The 21,744-nt window shown below is 53.8% G+C and overlaps 1 protein-coding gene across 8 annotated transcripts in view; it reads right to left on the bottom strand.

Annotated features, from left to right (window-relative positions):
* The window catches only part of LOC102460040 (uncharacterized), a 41,829-nt gene extending 23,543 nt beyond the window's left edge, over positions 1-18,286 (bottom strand). For 2 of the 8 annotated variants that reach the window (XR_012895808.1, XR_012895807.1), the window contains exons 1-9: positions 17,412-18,286; positions 15,700-15,842; positions 11,668-11,965; positions 10,953-11,050; positions 6,595-6,694; positions 4,255-4,380; positions 3,458-3,583; positions 630-734; positions 179-367 (exon numbers count right to left, since the gene is read on the bottom strand). Coding sequence is in view for 6 of the 8 variants with exons in the window: in XM_075897437.1 (XP_075753552.1) it covers positions 179-367; positions 630-734; positions 3,458-3,583; positions 4,255-4,380; positions 6,595-6,694; positions 10,953-11,050; positions 11,668-11,965; positions 15,700-15,758 (1,101 nt within the window). In the remaining 2 variants the exon portion in view is untranslated. The remainder of the gene's footprint in view (positions 1-178; positions 368-629; positions 735-3,457; positions 3,584-4,254; positions 4,381-6,594; positions 6,695-10,952; positions 11,051-11,667; positions 11,966-15,699; positions 15,843-17,411) is intronic. The other 6 variants (XM_075897437.1, XM_075897442.1, XM_075897440.1 and 3 more) reach the window with 4 other exon arrangements.
* Between the last annotated feature and the right edge of the window lie 3,458 nt (positions 18,287-21,744).

The raw sequence follows: 21,744 nt of genomic DNA, 5'->3' as shown, positions 1-21,744 counted from the left end.
TAGTGGTAGGGGACACCCACACAAGCCAACACCGTCCCTGAGCTTATTCCTGGCTCATATGGGACTGTGGCTCTGGGGTCTCATGTCACCGAGGAGGTTGGGGTTTGGAAGCAGAGCTCACAGAGTGGGGCTGGCGGGTGACACTCCTGCAGGGCCCCCTTGTCACCCAAGGAGTCACCTGTCTGAGGGTCACCAGCTCCTCCTTCATCAGGACTGTCTCCTGGTCCTGGCGGTTGGCCTGGGCCTTGGCATTCGCCAGTTCCACGTGAAGGTCGGACACTTGGCTGCTGACTCCCTCGCGGCTCCGCTGCGCCCGCTCCAGCTGCAGGGTGAGATCCTGCACCTGCTGATGCAGCACCTCCTTCTCCTGCGGACCAAGCAGGGCCGTCACCTTTCCCTGTTGCACCTTTCCCTGAGCTCCCCGGCCTGGAATTCCCTGCCTAGCCAGAGAGAGGGAGCTCGCTCCGTTCCTCCTCCCTCTCTGCGCTGTCCGGGCTGAGCTTATCACCCGGGTATCTAAGTTCCCTCCTCTCCTTCCCCCCCACTTCCTCCTCTTCTGCCAGTCACTCCCCATCCTCCCCATCACTGCCGGCCCTGCCCCCTCTCATGTGCCTACGCCCACTCAGTACCTTCAGGAACCTCTCCCTGTCAGACAGGGCAGGCTTCAGCTTCAGGGTCAGCTCAGATACTTTCTCCTCCAGCTTGGCCACCTTGGAAGTCAGCAGTTCCTTCTCCTGTCCAGGAACATGGCACATCGGGGTGAGAAAACACCAATCAGAGACAGTCGCGGATCTGGGAGCCCTTCTGGGCATGAGAGAGAAAGTCACGAACAACCAGGGAAATAGCCTGAGCCACAGAGCCACGGCCTCGTTCAGGGAAGGAATCTTTTGGTCTACCACTCACTAGTCTAATCTGCCTACTCGAGATCCTTCACCTCTACCCAACCACTCCCACGTCGCATTCCCCTTTCCTGAGGATGCGCATAGAGAAGCTAGCAAAGCCCAGCTGCAAGCTCATCTAACTGAATGGGGAGCAGTTTAAAACAAACAAAAGGAAGTTTTTCTTCATGCAGCGCACAGTCAATCTATGGAACACCTTGCCAGAGGATACTGTGAAGATCAGGACTTCAGCAGGGTTCAAAAAAGAGCTACATAGATTCATGGAGGTTAAGAACATAAGAACGGCCATACTGGGTCAGATCAAAGGTCCATCCAGCCCAGTATCCTGTCTACCGACAGTGGCCAGCACCAGGTGCCCCAGGGGGAGTAAATTGAACAGGTAATAGTCAAGCGATCTCTCTCCTGCCATCCATCTCCACCCTCTGACAAACAGAGGCTGGAGACACTGTTCCTTTCCCATCCTGGCTAATAGCCATTTATGGACTTAACCTCCATGAATTTATCTAGTTCTCTTTTAAACCCTGTTATATTCCTAGCCTTCACAACTTCCTCAGGCAAGGAGTTCCACAGGTTGACTATGTGCTGTGTGAAGAATAACTTCCTTTTATTAGTTTTAAACCTGCTGCCCATTAATTTCATTTGGCGACCCCTAGTTCTTATATTATGGGAACAAGTACATAACTTTTCCTTATTCATTTTTTCCACATCACTCATGATTTTATAGACCTCGATCACATCCCCCTCAGTCTCCTCTTTTCCAAGCTGAAACCTCAGTCTCCTCTTTTCCAAGTCTCCTCTTTTCCAGTCTCTTTAATCTCTCCTCCAATGGGACCCGTTCCAAACCCCTCATCATTTTAGTTGCCCTTTTCTGAACCTTTTCTAATGCTAGGAGATCTTTTTACTGTTTGGTTAGGTTAGGTCCATCAATGGCGATTGGCCAGCATTTGTCAGGAAATGGGTGACAGGAGAGGTGTCACATGATGATTCTCTGTTGTGATCCCTCCCTCTGGGGCACCTCCATTGGCCACTGTGGGCAGACAGGATACCGGGCTGGATGGACCTTTGCTCTGGCCGTTCTTAGGTTCTTATGAAGCTAATGTTCTAGCCCGGGCACAATCTGGATTTAGGCCAGGACACAGAACTGAAATTGCTTAGTGGCAGGATCCAGTGAATGGCTGGACATACATTCTCATTCTCCCAGACCTGCGCCGTGCCTGACCCTGCTGACCATGAGCTGCTGCTGGCTACCCTGACAGTCGGCACGAGTCCAGGGCAATGCACTAACATGATTTGAGCCGTTCCTGGAGAGAGGCACCCACAGAGCAGTGATAGAAAACTGCATCCGCCTCCACAAGGATCGATTCTCTCCTGGTCCTTGTCCATATCTACAGCAGCCGGTAGGCGAACAGACCCGATGACATGGACTTCAGGGCTAGCCGTATGCAGATGACACCTAGGTCTATCCGTCCTTCACTACACATGACCACCAAGAGGGCCCAGTGCTCGGCGAGATCCTCTCGCGGATGAGGAACAGCTGGCTGATGCTGAGCCAGACAAACCAAAGTGAGGTTGGGGGGCAGAAGAGAGAATTTTGAGGCGTCTGCAGCCACGTAGGCCTTGGGATGGCCTTGTTATTGGGGGTGATTCAAGATGGAGCAATGAGCTCCCCCAAGAACTACGGACCATCCCAAACTTCACCGCTTCCCACTCCAGGCGTGGGGCGCATTTCTTTATCTTCTCTAATATAATCCCCAGAGACCCACAAACAAATAAAAACCCTACCAAAACAGGGCCCTCCATTCCACCCTCTGGGGAGGAGACTGAGTAAACAGTATGTGCCTGAGAGGTAGTAACATTGTATTACTGGGAGGTGATCAGACACAACTGTGATGAGCACTGGATACAAACCTGCGTAGAACAGATCCGGGCCTTCACCCCCACACGTGTACTCCTGGAGCACTAGACAGATTAGCTCTTCTTGGGTCAGCCACAAGAAAGCCCCCACGTATTTAACCCTGTCGGACTTCCCAGCCAATAAGGATCCCCAGTGCAGGTGCACACTAAGGATGCGTCTACACTGCACTCTAAACTCGAAATAAGATACGCCAATTGCGCTACGCAAATCGCATCTCGTCTTTTGGTTTTAGTTTGAAATAGGTTCTTTCGAAATTCGGCACGTCTACACAGTACCAAATTTCCAAATAAAGCGCTATTTCAAGCCATCCCTTCTCCCTCGTGCAACGAGATTTACTGGGATGGCAAAATAGCACGTCCGTTATTTCGAAAATTATTCCGAAATGCCAGGCGCGTTCCTTGGACGCAGAGGTATACCGAAATAGCCGTGGAGTGTAGACATAACCTGAGTCACTTCCTCTCACCACAGCCCCATCGGACACAGCTACCCATTCTGCCCGTCCTCGCACTCCAGTGTGCACCAGGACAGGTGCACGCACACACAGAACAGTTTGTCCTTCTGGTACTTGTGCTGCATCAGCCATTACGTCAAGGGGAGACCTTGTTTCACTGCACAGACCCTCTCATTTCCTGCCCATCCGTACCTGGCTCGTGCTGCTGTAAGCCGCCTGGAGTCTGCCCAGTTCCTCGTGCAGTGCTTTTGTCGCCTGGAGTGAATCTGTCACTCTCTCGTTGGCCTTGGTGGTCTGGCTGAAAGCCAGCAGTTGCCCCTGGCAGGCAAAAGGAGGAGGAAACCTCTGAAGTAGGAATGTGGCCTGAACCCAAACCGCTGAGCGTCTGGGGTAGCGAAGCTCCTCTCTCCTCCGGAGAGCAGCTGGAAGAAGGGACACCCGGGCCGGGCACAACTGAAAGGTGATCGCTTCGAGTCCAGGCAGTAGCAGGACTCAAGCCTTCATGTGTTTTTGGAGCCGGAGTGCGAGGTCCTGCCCCACTCTATTGCTAACTGTGTCTGGTTTTTGTAGTTTATGGATTCAGTACAGATGGGTGCCTAATAGTGCAATGAATTCTCTTCCAGCTCTCAGGTACATCTACCCCTCAACAAGAGACCTGCTTGGGATTGGTCCTGCTTTGGGCAGGGGGCTGGACTTGATGGCTCCTGAGGTCTCTTCCAGCTCTATGATTCTGCTGCCCAGCCATGGCTGGCTCAGGGCTGGTGATCCGGGTGTGTGGGGCTTGTAGTCCTTTGGGCTTGGGTTGAAACCCGGGCCCTGAAACCCACAAGGGGGGAGCGTCTCAGTGTCCAGGTTCCGGCACGGGCCCAAATGTCTACATCTGAGCCTTGTGAATCAGCTGACTCTGTGGCCCGGTGTTGCACCTGTGGGTTTTTCTTGCGGTGCAGATAGCGATGGGGGAACCAAGCACCATGGACCCACAGACTAACCTCTTTGGCTGAGTTCAGCTGCTGGGCCATTTCATCCCGTTCTGCCTCCAAAGCCTTCATGTGTTCCTTGTAATCGCTCAGGGTTTCCTGAAGCGCTGTCATTTCTCGGTTCAGTTCCTCCTTCCCCTACAATCAACACAACGGCTACACCCGTCAGCTCCGGGGAGGCACCACCGGAGAACCCTGCGGCCTGCTCAGAGCTGGGGGAACAGTAACTGCGGGATCCGTGGAGATTTAGGGGCTAAAAGCTGCCTGGTTTGGGTCGCTGCGGCCACGTAGACAGAGATTTTTGACCATTATGATAATCTCGTCTGACCTTCTGTACAAACCCGTTCCTGCCACTCCTGGTTGCAGGGCAAGGCTGGAATATCTGACCCGGGTGTCACTCACAGACGCTGACACCAGAAGGTAAAGAACCCAGGTGGTGGTGGGTTCGCTTTGAAAAGCTCGTGAATGTGAAGTCGGTCTCGTGATTTTGGATCCCGGGGCGTTGGCCCTGCGGAGATCTGCTCACCAAACTGGGGCTCTGTGCCTAACAACTCCTGCCTCGAATGGCTACTGTGCCCGAGTCCGAAAGAGCGAGTGTGTCTGTCTGCTGGAAATACGACTTGTACGCCTGCCACTTTAAGAGACAGACTGCCAAGTACTCCCTGCCTGGCCCTGGAATGGAGCGGAGCTGCGCTCGGCTTGCGGAGGGGAGGGGCGGGAGGAGCACAAGCCTTGGGCTATATCCAGGAGGGGGGTTCACATGACTCAGCGCCACCTCTGCAAAGTGTGTCCCTTGCAGGAGCCAGCCCAGACAGATAGCAGGGGGCCGTCCCCTCAGCCCCTTTCAAGGCGATTGCTCCCTAGTCCCCGCTCTGCCCTGAGCTCAGAGACTAGGACTGGACCTAGCCTGTGTGCAGAGCGGGCCTGGCAGGGAAGCAAAGGGCAAACAGATCTGTCGGCCTGCCTGTGGGAGACCCACGATCGGCCTGGCCTAAGCTCGAGGCTCTGATCGCCGTGCTGGTCCCTCACCTTGTGGCTTTCCAAAGTCTGCCCAGATCCCCAGCCACCAACAGCAGAGAGCCCGGAGGTCACAGCTCCCCCTGCCCCGCCCTGTGCTATATTTAGTGCCTGCTTCTGCTAATGATTTCTGACCTTGGGGGGGTTGCTGCTTGGGAATTGACCGTTTCTGGCATAAGCTGGGAGAGTCACGTAGCAACGCCCAGGCCCCAACACCGAGCACCCCAAACATTTACCCCGGGGGACGGGGGAGAATGAAGCTCCAGGCCTGAAAAAGCCTGCAGAGATTCTAGGAATCAGACACGTAATAGTAACCCTGTGACCTTCCCACCGCCCCAAAATGATGTCACCGCTGCTGTGCAACCCCAAGAACTGCCGCCCTGCTCCCAGGCCGCATCCCAGCGCATGCGATCGCCGGTGTTCCAGCACAGCGCTCGTTACTGTGGGCCGTTGAATATGCCCCTGCCCGGGGCTCTGCTTCCTGCTGCATGCAGTGCTGCCTCGGAAGTGTCTGGCCCAACGCCAGGTGACAGCCCCCGCGGTCCCCCCGTGCTTCTGAAAATTGCCTTGTGAATACGCATAACTGGAGTGCAAAATGCGGCACGTGGCCTATTTTAAAGCTGCGATCGGCAGGGTGTGCCAATCCTGTTTGTGTGCCTGTCTCGTCCTCGTGCGCGCAGTTAGAAAGAGACGTGTCAACCTCTTAGAACGATCCAAGTCTTCGAGTGGAAGCCGTTCACGGTACTTGCAGAAAAGTAACGGCCCAGGTCTCAATGACCTTTAAAGGGGTTGTTTTTCCTGTACGTTCAAACTGCGGTTGGTCTGACAAAGCCATGTGACCATGCACCCTGGTGCTGGATTTAAGGATGCCAGCGTGTAGCCTGCTACACGATTAACTGATCAGCCTTGGCTTATCGATTAATCTTATCGACTCCACGCACGCCCCCCCGGAGCCAGAGCCTGTGAGGAGCTGGCTTTAAGCAGGCTCTCCAGGAGCACCAGATATGCCTCCCCCCACTTCTGCTGCTTGGACCTCCCCCACGGACAAGGGCTGCTGCCGGACCACCCTTTGTCCATGGCTAGCCTAGGCCGCCGTGGACAGAGGCTGCTTTGTGGCAGCCTCCCTTGCCCCTTCCCCCCCACAGCAGCCTCTGTCCATGTGGAGCTCGGACCCCCTCCCAGACAGGGGCTGCTGCCACCCCGCGCTGCTGCTTCTGGCCCCATGGGACAGGCTGGCAGGTGGGCAGGCTCGATGGCATGATCAGCACGCCAGGTGACCGTCCCAAAGGGGGTCTCTGTGACAACCACCAGGAGGGTTTGCCCACCCTTCCTTACCGCAGATAGCCTCTGGCTGGGGCTTGGGGAGACCGGGCGGTGGTTCATTCTGCTCAAGCAGGATTTGGCTTTGACCACTTCCATCTCCAAATTAAGGATCCTAAAAGACAGAGACAGCAGCTCCACCCCCTTCCCTTCCACACATCCCAATCTGTCCCTTTCCCAACAGATCCCCCCCCCCAGCCACCATGTCCCTTAGTTGGGCACCACCTGACAGCTGCTCCCCGTGCCCCTTGGAGAGATGCCCCTGTTGCGTTACTGGATTTTAAGGGGAGCAGCCTGATCACTGCTGCACCCCTGGGGGGTGTAGTTGCCCCAAAGTCTGTACAAAGGGGGCCATGTGAGGTGTCACATGAAAGCTTGTGTTCTACTGATTCCATGTGTTCTACTCATATAACTGTCTGATGTCTGTATGTGGAGTTCTGAATATGGGCTCTGTGCTGGTGTTGAAATGTTCTCTGCCTGAGACAGAGATGAGCCTGGCCTGAAGAAGGAATGTCCAATGAAAGACTATGCTAACTAGCAGAGCTCCAAGGACAATGGCTCACACGGTGCCCAATACACACCTGAGGAATGCGTCTGGGAACCTGCAAACCAGTCAGCATCTACTAGCTGCTGGCATGGGGCACAGAGAGAGGTCACTTGGCCATGTGACCCGCTCCAGCTTGGAAGGTACCAGGAATGGATAGAAAGTGCCATGAGGGAGATCCATCTAGTCTTCAATTCTGCCACTGATCCCAGATGCAGCCTCGCAAGGGACAGCGAGCCGGGAAGGACCGCTGACCCGTCCTGACATAGGACGTACACCAGATACTTCTAAGCTGGCAGTTTGTAACATCTCTGCTGAGAGCCTGCATCAAGAACTGAGTGATTGGTGCATGTAACGGCCTCCCTCTCCATCTTTTCTTTCTTTTATTAATAAACCTTCAGATTGTAGATTCTAAAGGATTGGCCCAGCGTGGTCTTGTGAGTAAGATCCAGAGTGTAAATTGACTGGGAACTGTGGCTGGTCTTTTGCGACCGGGAGAACCCATTCGGGGTAGGTTCAATAACCCCTCACCTGCGTTAGGCCCAGGGCTGATTGTGGCACAAGGAGAGCTGGAGTGTCAGAGGGGTTTTGTTTGTGAGGCTTCCTGCTGGCCGGACAGGCAGCTGAAGCGCTCGGTGACTGGTTTGTGGCCTGTTTGGGAACGGTCGCCAGTCAGAGGCTGTAAGGAGCCCTGATTTTGAGCAATTCGCCCTGAGCAGACGCCCTCAGCAGAGCCCAGACCCGGCCTGGTCTGTCACAGCCCCAACCTGAACTACCTGGTTTTCCCAACCCCCATGTTCACTCCCCGCCTCTCAGCCAGCCGCTGTCCCCCATCTGCACCGTACCCCGCACCTGGAGGGGAAGAGCAGGTGAGCTCAGGGCTGGCAAAATGTGCCAGGCTGACTCATGGACTGGCCCTTTGCTGGCAGGTACGAGGGATAGAGCAGGGACCTCGCCAAGCCTGACCTGAGGGGAGTTCATTCAAACCCTGGCCTTGCTGCTGAGCACGCCAGCCAGGGAGACAGCTGCTGCCAAACCCAGGAGCTGTGCTTGTGGTGTGGATGCTGGTCCAGCAGGAACTGGGCTGAGACCTTACACAGAGCAACCCATCCCACACAAGCCAATAAATGCCCCGCAGGCGAGAAGAACTTTCCTTCACTCCCCACCGGCCCGGGCTGCAGCTGACGTGGATGCCTAGGGGTGTTTCCCCCTCCAGGTCTGAGCCACCCAGCCTCCAGGTGGGAACGTCTGCCCCACGGAGAATGCAGGCCACGGAGGGAGGGCAGCATGGTGCCCCCCTACAAATTTAGGCTGAGATTTCCGGGGTGCCTAAGGAGGTTGTGTCCAAAATGTGGTATCTTAGCATTGGTATAAGAACAGAAGTATAACAATGGCAGTACGTCCTATAAAATGATTTGGTACAAGTCCTGTGTACTTCTCTGGACAGCCGCCCTGGCTTCTTGTTAGCGTTACAAATTAAGCTGTGCCTCTCGTCTGCACTGCAAACTACATGACGTGACAAGTATCAGAGGGGGAGCCGTGTTAGTCTGAATCTGCATAAACAAAGAGAAGGCCTGTGGCACCGTATAGACGAACAGATTTATTGGAGCATAAGCTTTCGTGGGCAAAGACCCACTTTGTCAGATGCATGTGAGGAAGTGGGTTTTTGCCCACGAAAGATTACACTCCAATAAATCTGTTCGTCTATAAGGTGCCACAGGACTCTTCGTTGTTTATACATGACGTGTTATTTCTGTAGTAACTATACAACCCTTTCGAAAGTGAAATCCCCAAGGCACTCCCTGGAAGACCCTTTGGCGGGAAATTCTCTGGAAAAGGTTTGGCGGGAGTGGAGGATGTGCACTAAACGTGCACTAAGCCACCACCAGTGCCCAGACGGTCACGCACGAGTGAGAGCCTTGAAGACAACCAGGAAGCATCCATCGTGCTGGATGCTAGAAACAAATGAGCAGAACTGACGAGCTTTGGAGACCGGCAGATGCCCACAAGAGTGAGAGGACAAACGTGATAAGGACAGGTGGTGACCCTGAGAGTCACCATCAAAGGAAAACTCAGAGATTAACACCCTGAAGGATCAAGGGTTGCGACGTGCCACTGCAAAACCTACAGACCCCAATGAGAACGTCCAACTGTAAAAACGGGGTTCAGTCTGGCAGAGCATCGGATCATGACTGACAGAGCCCAGCTCCTTGCTCCCGTTCGATCTAACTGGCCACTAGATCGCCCTGAGCCACGGCAGACTAGTAACTATAAGGTCGTCTGCAGGGGGTGTGTGTCTGTGTCTGTGTGCATGCGTGCACCATGACAGACTAGTAACGATAAGATCGTCTGCGGGGAGAGTGTGTGTGTGTGTGTGTGTGTGTCTGTGTGCATGCATGTGTGTATGCGTGTCTGCAGGGGGTGTGCGTGCGTGTGTGTACATGCATCATGACAGACTAGTAACTATAAGATCGTCTGCAGGGGGTGTGGTGTGTGGGTGTGTGTCTGTGTGCATGCGTGTGTAACTATAAGATCATCTGCGGGGTGTGTGTGTGTGAAGATCCCGTGTGCTTCTTATGATCATAACACAACTTCTGGCAGCCTAACTCCTCAAGGTTCCTCTGAACCCCCCACTCTAGCGCAATGATTTCCCATGCTAAACATGCTCCTTAAGCTGCCCTCTTCAAGGACCTGCGCTGCATCCTATCCAGGGGGAGGTCGTGTTAGTCTGCACCCGCAAAAACAACAAGGAGTCCCGGGGCACCTTAAAACTAACAGATTTATTTGGGCACAGCTAGCACGGACAACCCCCCCTTCATCTGATGCATGGAGTGGAAATTGCAGGGGCAGGCCTCGCTACACTAGCACATGAAAAGAAGGGAGTTCTCTCATCAAGTGGGGGCCCAGTGCTAATGAGGCTCCCACGCCCAACAGTTGATGAGGAGGTGGAGAGAGCGAGGGGGAAAACGGCTTGGCTAGTGAGTCAGCCATTCCTAGTGGCTTCTCAAATCCAGATGAATAATGTCACGTCTGCAAATGAATTGCTGCTCTGTGGCTCCTCTCTGCCGTCTGGTTTTCACTCTTTGTGGTGGCGGTTGTTGGGGGGCGGCTGCTTTGAAATCTGCCCCTGGGTGGCCAGGGAGGTGGACGTGCTCTCTGACTGGTGTTTGTGTGTTCCTGCTCTCGCTGTCTGATTTGCGTCCATTTATTCTTTGGGGCATGGATTGTTGGGTCTGTCCAATGCCCATGGCTGAGGGGCACTGCCGGCACACACTGGCATCGATCACGTTAGCACAGTGTTTCTTAAACTTTTTAAGACCAAGGAACACCAAGAATTTTTTTTTCAGAAAAAAAAAAAGGTTGGGGGGAAGTTATTGAGAAAAAAAAAAGTCGCTTGTCCCTTTAAGGGTGGCCATTTTGAATTCTGTTGTTCTCCGCGGCACACTGGTGTGTCACAGAACACAGTTTAAGAAACACTGCATTAGCAAGTGTGCAGGTGAACGAGCCCCTGATGGCCTGGCTGATGTGATTAGGTCCTATGATGGCGCCATGTGGGTTGATATATGGACCGAGTTGGCAATGAGGCTTGTTGCAGGGACTGGTTCCTGGGTTAGTGTTTCTGTGGGAGAGTTATTGGGGAGCTCCTGCTTGTGCCCGAATAAATCTGAGAGTCTTTACGGTGCCCCAGGGCTCCTGGTTGTTTCTGCGTCCTCATCTCTCTGTGTACGTCACCTCTGGCCCTGATCCCAGCTGCCTACAGTCGACGTTCTCCTTGCTGACTTCTCAGCCCAACGCCTCCCCATTCCTGGCACCCCAGCCACACGCTTACTTCTCTTGCAGGTCGCCTCTCTGTTTCTGGTCTTCGTAGCGGGACAGCTGCAGCCAGCTCTTTTCCCTCTCAAGGTTGGCGAGGGAGCTCTCCATCTGCTGTGGGCAAGGCGAGGTCAGGAGAGAACTCAAAGACACACAGCGTGGTTTTATACCTGCTCTTGGAGAGGACAGTGCCAAGGGAAGGCCACCCTCTCTGTGACAGAGGCCGGACCGTTCCCAACGGAGATAAGTCAGATGCTGCGGCAGCCCCCTCTGGCGTGTACCCCTCACCTCCAGGATCATCCTAGCTCCCTACAGGAGAGCGCTTGCCACGGGACTCAGCATCGCTAGTGCAAAGCCCGTCTACGTCAGCGAGAGGCCTTCCGTTAGCCTCCGCGAGCACTGAGCACCCCGGCATGCCCAGCGCCCACTCCATTCCTCCGGTCCGCATCCCCCTGCGGAAGGATGGGCCCACCCATGCTCCCGACATCCCGATGGAGCCGCCTGCCCAGACCACGGCGCTGCACTGGAGCAGCTTGGAGTCGCTTTGACTCACTGGTCCGACCCGATCCCGAGCCCCTGTAGCTCCTATTGAAACCAGTGAAGGATGCAGGTGCTTAGCACCTCTCTGGGCCAGCCCCAAGTCCGGAGGACATAGAATCCGCAGCTGCTCCTTGCCCCAATCGGACAGGTCCTCCTCGACTCCCCCAGGCTTTGGAGAGACTCCAGTTTACCTTCTGCTTAAGGGAAAACAGCTCAAACTTCACCCTGTTGAGCTCCAGCTCTTCTGTCTGCCCCTCCGCCACCCCAGGCGGGTCCTGCAGAAAGGCCCCCGGCTCTGCTCCCCTCTTCCCATTCTCCAGAAAGGATGCCCGCAGGTCCAGCACCGATCCACTCCACACCCTTCGAGCCAGTGGCCACATGGGACCATATTCTTCTGCGCCCCCGTCGGGGAGACGAGACAAAGAATGTCTCCTCCTGATTGGTGGGCTGGCGTGCTTCCTGGCATGGTCCGTGCCATTGGTTAAAACTCTGCCAAGAAAGAGATCCGCCCTTTTTATTTTAACGACTGTCTGGAAGGCTGGGGAAGGCAGAGTCAACAAGCGACCCCCAACAGTGACAAAGATGATCCCTGAACCATTGTTCAGACTTATCATACCTCTCTCCCTTAAAGGTCATCTGGTGCAATGGATTATGGGGCACATTTAGGAAAAATATCTATCCAACCCCTTTTTCCTAGGAGACTCTATGGACAACGGGAGAGCTGGTAGGATGACGTCAGCTCAGGTCAAAGGTTAATGGAACCCAATTGGCTGAAAGGGGGAAGGACTTTTTATTCACATCGTAAAATCCTTTGGTTTCTGTTTGTTTTTAAAAACTCCTATTTAACTCAAATGCCCTAAAAACAGTTGCAAGAAAACCTCTTTTTGTTAGTCAGCACCTCCCCTCCCCAATCCTTCAGTGGATGGCTGAGAGAGCTCACAGTGAACATTTGATACCTCCTGGGAGACCTCCAGCAAATGCAGAGAGGACCAGATTTTTGTTCCCAAGTGTGTCCTAAAAACTACTGTGCTAGATGCAGCATTGCTTTAAAGGAGACATGGCCGGCCGGGGGGGGAATCTGAGAGCCAAAGGCCACCACTACACGTAGCTGAGCAAAACCACAGCCTCCCTTTCTGCTGGGAGTGAGCAGGGCTAGCTCAGGCACACACCTCGCAGCTCACACTGCTTCTGAGCGGGCCCGAGCACCTTCCCTTCCCTTCCCTTTGATGTGAGTGGGAATTGCTGGTGCTTAGCACATTTCCGGATCCGGCCCCCCAGGGGGGAGCAGCAGGAGACAAAAGTGTCGCTGAGCGATCGTTACGGCCCTTGTGCTAGTCCAGTGACTCCAGAGATGCGGTGCCGCGGGCCAGCGGGTCCCAAGCTGTTTTACACCGCGGCCCGGCAAACCCACTCCCAAACTTTTGGCAGGCTGGTGACGTTATTTGCATGTTCATTATGCAAATAATGAATATGCAACATGCAAATAAAATGGTACCGTCTGCCAAAAGCCCTGGCCTCCAGATCCCCCCAGGGCCAACCCTAACCCCCCGAGCCCTGCACCCCTCCACTACCCCTCAGTGCCAACCACTGACCCCAAAGTCCCCAGCACCCAATCCCTCCAGTGCCAGCCCCCCTACCCCTTAGAGCCCCACTGCACCCAACCTCTCCGAGCCCTTCCCCGTGCTAGCTCCCCATCCCCAGATGCCCCCCAGTGCCAGCCCTAACCCCCAGAGCCTCGCACCCCTCCACTACCCTCAGTGCCAACCGCAGACCCCAAAGTCCCCAGCACCCAATCCCCCCAGTGCCAGCCTCCTGCCCTCCGAGCCCCCCAGTGCCAGCCCCCATCCCAAATGCCTCAGTGCCAGACCCCTACCCCTTAGAGCCCCATTGCACCCAACTGCTCTGAGCCCTTCCCCATGCCAGCTCCCAGTCCCCATAGCCCCCCAGTGCTAGCCCTGCTCCCATAGCCCCCCGGCACTACTAGTCTCAGCCCCACTGCCAGCCCCCCACTCCAGATGCCCCAGTGCCCCTTAGTGTCAGCCCCCTGCCTCTTAGAGCCCTCCACTCCCAGAGCCCCACAGCACTAGCCCCGCTTTCAGAGCCTCCAGTGTCTGCCTCGCCCCCCTCATCTAGCCCTGCGCTGCCTCCCAGTCTCCAGCTGAACACTGTTGCCTGGTCATGGCTCCTCTAAGACAGCTGTGATGGACTCATAGACTTGAGGGCTGCATCTAGACTGGCAAGTTTTTCCGCAAAAGCAGCCACTTTTGCGGAAAAACATGCCAGCGGTTTACACTGGCAGTTTGAATTTGCGCAAGAACACTGACGATCTCATGTAAGATTGTCAGTGTTCTTGCGCAAATACTATGATGCTCCCACTCGGGAAAAGCCCTCTTGTGCAAATGCTTTTGCGCAAGAGGGCCAGTGTAGACAGGTAAAAACTGTTTTGCGTAAAAAAGCCCCGATGGCGAAAATGGCGATCGGGGCTTTCTTGCGCAAAACCGCGTCTAGATTGGCATGGACGCTTTTCCGCAAAAGGTGCTTTTCCACAAAAGCGTCCATGCCAATCTAGACGCTCTTTTCCACAAATGCTTTTAACGGAAAAACTTTTCCATTAAAAGCATTTGCGGAAAATCATGCCAGTCTAGATGCAGCCATAGACTTTAAGGTCAGAAGGGACCATTTTGATCATCTAGTCTGACCCCCTGCACAATGCAGGCCACAGAATCTCACCCACCTCCTCCTAGAATAAACCTCTCACCTATACCTCAGATATTGAAGTCCTTGAAATGATGGTTCAAAGACCCCAAGATGCAGAGAATCCTGCTAGTGACCCATGCCCCATGCTACAGAGGAAGGCGAAAAACCTCCTGGCCTCTGCCAATCAACCCAGGAGGAAAATTTCTTCCCGACCCCAAATATGGTGATCAGCGCAGCAAAGCGCTCTTCTGTGGCTGGGGAGAGACCCCGCCCCTGCCCAGCACTTGTTGGCTGAGAGGCGGGGCAGGACTTGCCTCTCCCAACAGCCGCAGCGGGAGTGGGGTACCCCAGCCCCGGCCCCCAGAGCCGCAGCGGCCCGGCAGTGGGCTGCAGACTGCTGGTTGGAAACCACTATCATCAGTGGCGGCCCGTCAATGCAGGCAAACTAGGCGGTCGCCTAGGGTGCCAAGATAAATGGCCGTTGAGGGGTTTGGAGGCGGGGGCGCCGATCATGCGTTTCGCCTAGGGTGCCAGTTGCTGGCAGCTCGTCTAGGGCCACTCCTGGCTACCATAGAGCCACTTGCAGTCCTGACACCTGACCTTGTCTTGTCCATTGAATTACACTGAGATCCTGCTAATAAAACCTCCCACCCCTTACGTAGGGCAAGTGGAAATGGAAATGCCTGGACTGTCCGTCACCTCTGCTTTTTGCTCCGGGCTTTGTTTGAGAAAACCGGAGTCATAGGAATGCTCGTTAACCCATCCTCCCAGTTGGGATGACTGGATAGATGGGTATGTAGGGGGATAAACAGATCAAGCAGTCAATCTTGGACATTTTTCCTGAGAAAGTTCTCAGGGGAAGGACACATTTCCTATTTTAAAAAGAAATTAACCAAAGCCAGTCACTCCAGAGTATGACTTATGCTGCAATATCCCCCAGCTGGTGCAATTTCAACTCGTGTCATTGGAACAACTCACCGCACACAAAGTACCACTGCCCAGTAACCCCGAGGTGTGATGCAAGAACATATAAATTGCCTGCCTGAAATGCACCAGTGATGAAACTAACCCAGTCCCCTGCATGCCAGATGCTTTCGAGGAAGGACAAAAACTCTTCAGGCCCCTAGCTATGCAGGGCTAGACCCGGCAGGGAAATTTCTACCTGGCTGTATGTGGTGATCAGCTTCTGATCTGAAGCATGAGGCTGAATGACTCTTGTTTTATCTCACCTAGTGTGACTGCAGGGGCTATTTGTCCCGTGTCCGATCCAGTTTGAAATGTATGAAGCAACTTGATCCAATAACACAGCAGCAGGGAGTTCCAGTTGTACTTACTGCTCAAGAAAAGGATCTGACCTGCTCTGTGTTTCTTTCTTTCCTGCCATCCATCCATCTAAGCTTTATACAAGAAAAATTCCTTGCAAATCTTCCCAACCAGCATTTTTCCCCACCCCTCAACCACAGACATGTCCACTCAATTCCCACGAGATCCCTCCCATCCGAAGCTCTTTTCAAAACTGAACTTACATCCCACTATCTACGGAGTGGATCCCTCGCAAAGGGCTCATGGACCTGGCTCTTTCCATGTGCCTGGGGCCCCTGCTGCACTCTCTCCATGCGCTGTTTGGGTGGCTAGGCTCCCAGGGTCCTGATGTCCCGTTCAGAGGGTTCTGAATGAGGCGAGGAAGAGAAGACTGAGGCTGAGAAGAGGGGTGTACCACTTCACGTTGATTCACACACTCACACTCCCTTTTTCTCCCCACCCGTCCCACACTGGAATCGCTCCCTGGCAATGTCAGGCATGTTGCTTGAACAAAGACAGTGACTTGTGAGAGCAGCCACTAACAAGCCCCAGCCTCCCCACAGTCGTGGCAATGCAGGACAAGGGCAAAGCAGCTGTGTGAGGAGGAGAGAATCTGGGGCATGGCAGAGGTGGCTTTGGTGGTAGCAGTGGGATCACAGCGGTGCTGTCATATTGCCCTCGGAGCAACTGGAGTGTGCCAAGGAACCCGGTCCCAGACACACCGTCAGCAGCACATTCCCCTGCTTTATCGGAGGGCTATACGGCATGCTAAGCAGAAGGCCGGGGTGGAACATGACCCTGTAGCAGGGATCCTGTGAAGCCCCAGAGGGAGGTGTCTGGTCAGATCACTGGCCCTGTTACCTCTCCTGACAAGCTGTTTGTGTCGCTCCTCTCCAGCTCCGACATGGAACAGGGCCGAGCTGCCCGGGGACAACTTCTATAGCTCTCAGGATCCTGGCCAGCCCAGCCTGAGGCCCCCGGGCTATGCTGGAAGCAACCATCCCCGCTGTACCGGGACGGCAGCCCAGGAAAGCTGCTCCGCTTCTGGTGGGCCATTTACGGTACGAGGGAGGGGGACGCCCTCCCATGAAGGGTCAGCAGGGCAGCTGAGTCTCAGGTACGGACGTTTGCTTCACATATGGCACTTGCCCTGCGGCCTCTCTCAGGTGCAGATCTGGGCCCCCGGGGGAGGCACGATCCCGCCGTGGCGTGGAGCGCCAGAGGCCTGTTGCCAAGGGCAGCAAAAGGAAGAATCGGGCTACCCAAGGGGGGAATTTGAACGGGATCCCTCACCCTCTTGGGCCACCTCCAGGCACATCCCAGGACCCTCGGCTGCCTTTGCCAGGCACTGAGCTATGGGGCAGGACACCGGAGAGAGGGGAGAGGAAGGGGCTTGCGGCAGCATCGTCCCTGGCCGGGGCCCCCGTGGAGCTGAAGAGCCCTGAGAGGCCGGAGCGTAGAGGCTCCTCTCAGACGTCACGGCGATGAGCACAGCAGCCCACAGACAGATGGCTGGCGGAGGAACGCCCGTGTCCCACCTCGCGAGGCTGAAGGCCCCTCTACCCTACCAGCCACGCAGCTCGAGCGCCCCCCCCGGCAGTCCCCCAGGGGAGGGGGAGCGACCCAGGCGCCAACGCCACGGAGGGAAGCTCTGTCCACAGACCTGCAAGTGGAACAGGAGCGGGCAGATGAAGCCCGGTGGTGGTTCCTTGGCAACGTCAGCATGGGGAGAGGCAGAAGGAGGAACCTTTGCCCCTGGCCCTCCAGCTCCAAAGGGGACCCCGTCGCTATTCCCAAGGCCCTGGCTCCCCCAGCGCAGCGTGGGCACCGGGAAAAGAGCCAGCCATGAAGCGGCTGCGCCCTCTGCTCCCAGCTCTGGCCAGGAGAAAGGCGGGCGCCGGCGAGGGTGCGCGCCGAGCGCGGGGAAGCCACTTACCCGTCCGCGAGCCTCCCTGCAGGCCCCGGGGACCCCGCTGGATCGACTCTCCTGGGTGCCTCCTCGTTCGGCTCAGCTGCTGTACTCCCCACCTCTCCCCGTGTCAGGAAACACAGGACTGCTGCTGCCACGGCAACGGCGATGGCAACAAGCTTCCAAGTGCCTGTTCCCCCTCTCCCGATAAACCGGCTCTGATTGTGAAGCGTAGGCGGCTGTCAGCTGGGAGAGCGGCAAGGGCGCCCAGCAGAGATACTCACCCGCCACAGCAGGCCCTACGCCCCCTCTCCTGGGGCCCCTCGCCTGCCACTCCTATGCTCAGCACCTCCCTGGCAAGGCAAGGAAAACTACCCCAATCCTGCCCCACCATTTCCTGGGCCCCCAGGAGCATGGACTCGGGGTGGCACAGTTGAGCCTACATGAGGGAACTGGGCTATTCGGGTCCTCCATCCACAGCAGCAGCAGGAGAGGAGGGTCGTCAGAACCAGGGAATTTGCAGCTAGCCAGCTCTCCCAGCCAACCCCCTCCTTCACAGCGAAATCTTATGCCTCTAGGTCAGCCTTCCTGCAGTAACTGTCTTGTTAAAACACAGAAATCCAGCCACCTTCGGGGGGGAAGACAGAAAGACACGGACGTAACCTCGAACGCTTGACTGGCAAAGATGAGATAGGTAAGATACTGCCCCAAAGAGCTTCCACTCTAACTAGCGATCCAGAGGGCAAACAGAGGCACAGACACAGAAAGTGACTTGCCCAAGGTCACACGACAGGACAGTGGCGGAGGGAAAGACGGCAACTTCTTCTTTGATTTATAATTCTCTGAAAGATTCTATGTAAGTGGCTTACAATCTCCCTGGAGTAACTGACTCTTTTCTAGGATGAGATGCGACCGGTAGAAAATCATGTTGGGGGCATGGCCGTTTTCTTTCAATCACCTCGTTTTATTTGCAGCCACACGTATGATGCCTTTCCACCCGCTGCTTACGCTATACATCCCTTCACAGACACCATTTACTTCGCGCTCCACATTCCCCACCACCCGCACGAGTCTTCTGATAACAATTAGCTTCCAACACTTCCATCAAGGCTCTTTTACATGCTATTCGTGACTCACTGGCTATTAATAGCGGCAACTACCGATCCTTTCATTAGCTTTTCCTTGACACTCATGTTTGCACTCAAAAGGGAGAAAGAAGGCTGGAAATCCAGCCCTGCTCTGAATGCTGGCAAACTAGCCATGTCAGGGATTGCCAGATGCAGGAATAAAAGCTACCACCTCTCCACGTTCAAAAATCAAAGAGGCAGGCCAAAGTTCCTGGTAAACTGGGTGCTTGTGCGGCAGTTCAGGAGAGATTCCAATGCCACACAGCTGATTAACAGAGCGCCCACAGCTAGATTCTGTGTTTCTGTTGGTGGTGCACATTTACACCTGCCTCGGTGCACATACAGTTGTTCCACACATGAATGGAAAAAATCTGCACATGGATGGACAAGATTAGAGGGAACATTGAGGCAGGCTGCAAAATTATGAGACTTTTTTTAAAATATCCATGTTGGGTTCTTTTCATTTTTCTTCTGTTCTTTGAGACTTTTCAAGCTTTTCTCACAACCTTGAGCGTGAGAAGCTTCTTTTAAATAAAAATGAAAGGCAGGTGTGTCTCAGGCTCACATGACTCCAGGAGCTGGGACTTTAAGAAAAACAACAAATACAGTGAGACTCATGATCAGATCACGAGGGTTGGCATGATCCCTTAAACGAGGTAAGCAAGCCAGATGCTGTCAGCCCCCACCATGGCATATCCATGGCACAGGGGGCTCTCTGGCAGAGCCGCAGGCTGGCTCCTTCGCCCCCTCTTCCCCGCACACTGAAGGAAGCCCCAGCGTAGGATGCATTTTAAGGGCAGTGATGGCTGGGGGCATTTCAGAGCAGGGGAAGCGGGTGGTTTGCTACACACACAGCAGCGGGTCCCAGCAAAGGGGGCACTGGAGGCTGGGGAGGGGAGTGTGCTGAAGCATTTCAGGGCAGGTGGGAGGGAATGCTGCACCCCAATGATTCTGTAACCGAGCAGCAGACAAGTGAGAGCTGCTTAGAGCTAATTCAGTCTGCACCAGAAGCCAAACCTGCCCTCAGTAGGTCTTGAATAGAGGATACACTATCCCCTTCTCTTTCCTGGACCAGGGATGAATCTAGCTCAGTGGCCACTCACACGTGTACGTGTGTGTGCTGCACGCGCGCACACATACACACATCCATGGCCGTGAAACTGGTGGCTCTTGTTTGCTGTTGTTGACTCTTCCTCTTTTGACTAGAGTCCATGGGGATCTTCCCCTTCCTATTTTGTTTCAAATCCGACCGCCCCCACTTGTCCCTTATATAACATCTACATTTTTTTTTCAAAGCATTTTGCAAACATTAATTCATGCAACAGCCCTGTGAGGTGAGTATTAGAGGGCCAAATTCATCCCTAATGTAATTAAACTCGGTGGTTCTCAACCAGGGGTATGCAGGGGGTACTGACAGGTCCTTCAGGGGCTTCATCAGTTCATCTAGATATTTGCCTAATTTTACAATAGGCTGCGTAAAATGCACTAACAAAGTCAATAGACACTAAAACGCAATGCAATGATTTACTGCTCTGTGTGCTATACCCTGAAATGTGAGTACAATATTTATATTCCAACTGATTTATTTATGATTCTATGGTAAAAAAGAGAAAGGAAGCAACTTTTTGGTTACAGTTTGCTTGGGACTTTTTGCATTTTTATGTCTAATTTTGTAAGCAAGTCATTTTTTAAGTGAGGTGAAAGTTGGGGGGTACACAAGACAAATCACACTCCTGAAAGGGACACAGGAGTCTGGAAAGATTCAGAATACATGTCCTGTAAGCTGAGTGCTTAGGCAGCCACCCAGGAGATTCAAATGCCACCCCGCTGATTAGCAGAGCAGCCACAGTGCCCACAGCTGGCAGCATGTGTTTCTACTGATGGTGCACATCCACACATGCCTTGGTGCACATAACAACATTTAATCTGCACATGATGGAAAAAATAGAGGGAACATTGGTTGAGAGCCACTAACTTTCAGCAGAATTACACCAGGGATTAGTTTGGTCTATGAGCTCTATATTACCAATTCAGACACTGAGCTTAAGTGACTTGCCCAAAGTCACACAATGAGTTGGGGCCGAATTGGAATCCAAATTAACGAAAGAGTTCTTGTCTCTTTTCTAGCCGCACACTCAAATTCTGGCTCTGTTTCTCTAGAAGAGCCCTTAAGAAATAGGATCTAGATAAATTAACACAGTTTGAACTAAACCTACTTTTGAAACCATTTTAAATGGTTAACATGAGTGAATTGTTATGAACATGTGCACAAGTGTGCAAATAGCAATGTACAGACTCAAAATGACATTGCTCTTCCTGGAATGCATAATCAGATGGTATTAAATGGTGGGTGGTTAAAACCCCAATGGCGGACATACCCAAATCAGTAGAGTACTGGAAATCCACAGATATCTGCTTTATATCTGTAGGTATCTGCATCCAGATACAGCTAATTTTTGAGGATATGGATGTGGATATCTAGAACCTTGCAAATCTGTGGATATTTGCTTTATATCCTCAGGTATTGGAATCCATGGATGTCAATGTGGATAGCCGCAGCTCATTTTTGCAGATACAGCTGCTAATGAGGATACAAACTTTGTATTTGTGCAGGGCTTTGCTGGACGGGGGCGTTCAGGGGGACAATTGCTAGGAGGTGATCTTGGTGAGAGCCGAGGCGGGGGGTATAGCAGTTGTCAACGCTTCCTGCAGATGCATGGAAGCCTGAGGGTCCCACCATCCTTGCCTACATAGGAGGGGGATGATACCCCCACCCCACTTGACAGTACAAGGCGAGTAAATCCTTCTCTTTGAATCCCTTGGGAGTAGAATTCTAGGCTAAATATTGGCAAGGGTACTCAAGATCTAGTGTAGCAACTGACATTTCTTGTATTTTGTCCAATATAGGCCAAATCGGGGCCTAAAAGAAACCCGTTTGTATAGATTAGAGCATTTACATGGAATTTTAAAACACAATACGGCGTTTAAAAGAAAATTCTGCCCTGTTGCACACTTCTGGGTGTCTGAAAAATACCACAGAGAGCTGAGCCAGCTCCTGTTCCCGGCTCCCTGCAGGTGAGACCAAAGGGCCGAAGTGCAGCGGGTTTCTCCCGCAGAGGTGCCACTCCCGGGACAGGCAGGGCCAGAGGGTGCAGTGGAGGCCTGCTGGGCTGTGGCTCGCTCCAGGCCAGGGTAGAGCTCCAGAAGGAGGGCAGCATGGCAAGCAATCTGTG

The sequence above is a fragment of the Pelodiscus sinensis genome, chromosome 14 (genome assembly GCF_049634645.1).
Source record: "Pelodiscus sinensis isolate JC-2024 chromosome 14, ASM4963464v1, whole genome shotgun sequence".
Lineage (NCBI taxonomy): Eukaryota > Metazoa > Chordata > Testudines > Trionychidae > Pelodiscus > Pelodiscus sinensis.
Note: the sequence above shows the minus strand (reverse complement) of the source record. Positions and strands in the feature narration are given on the sequence as shown.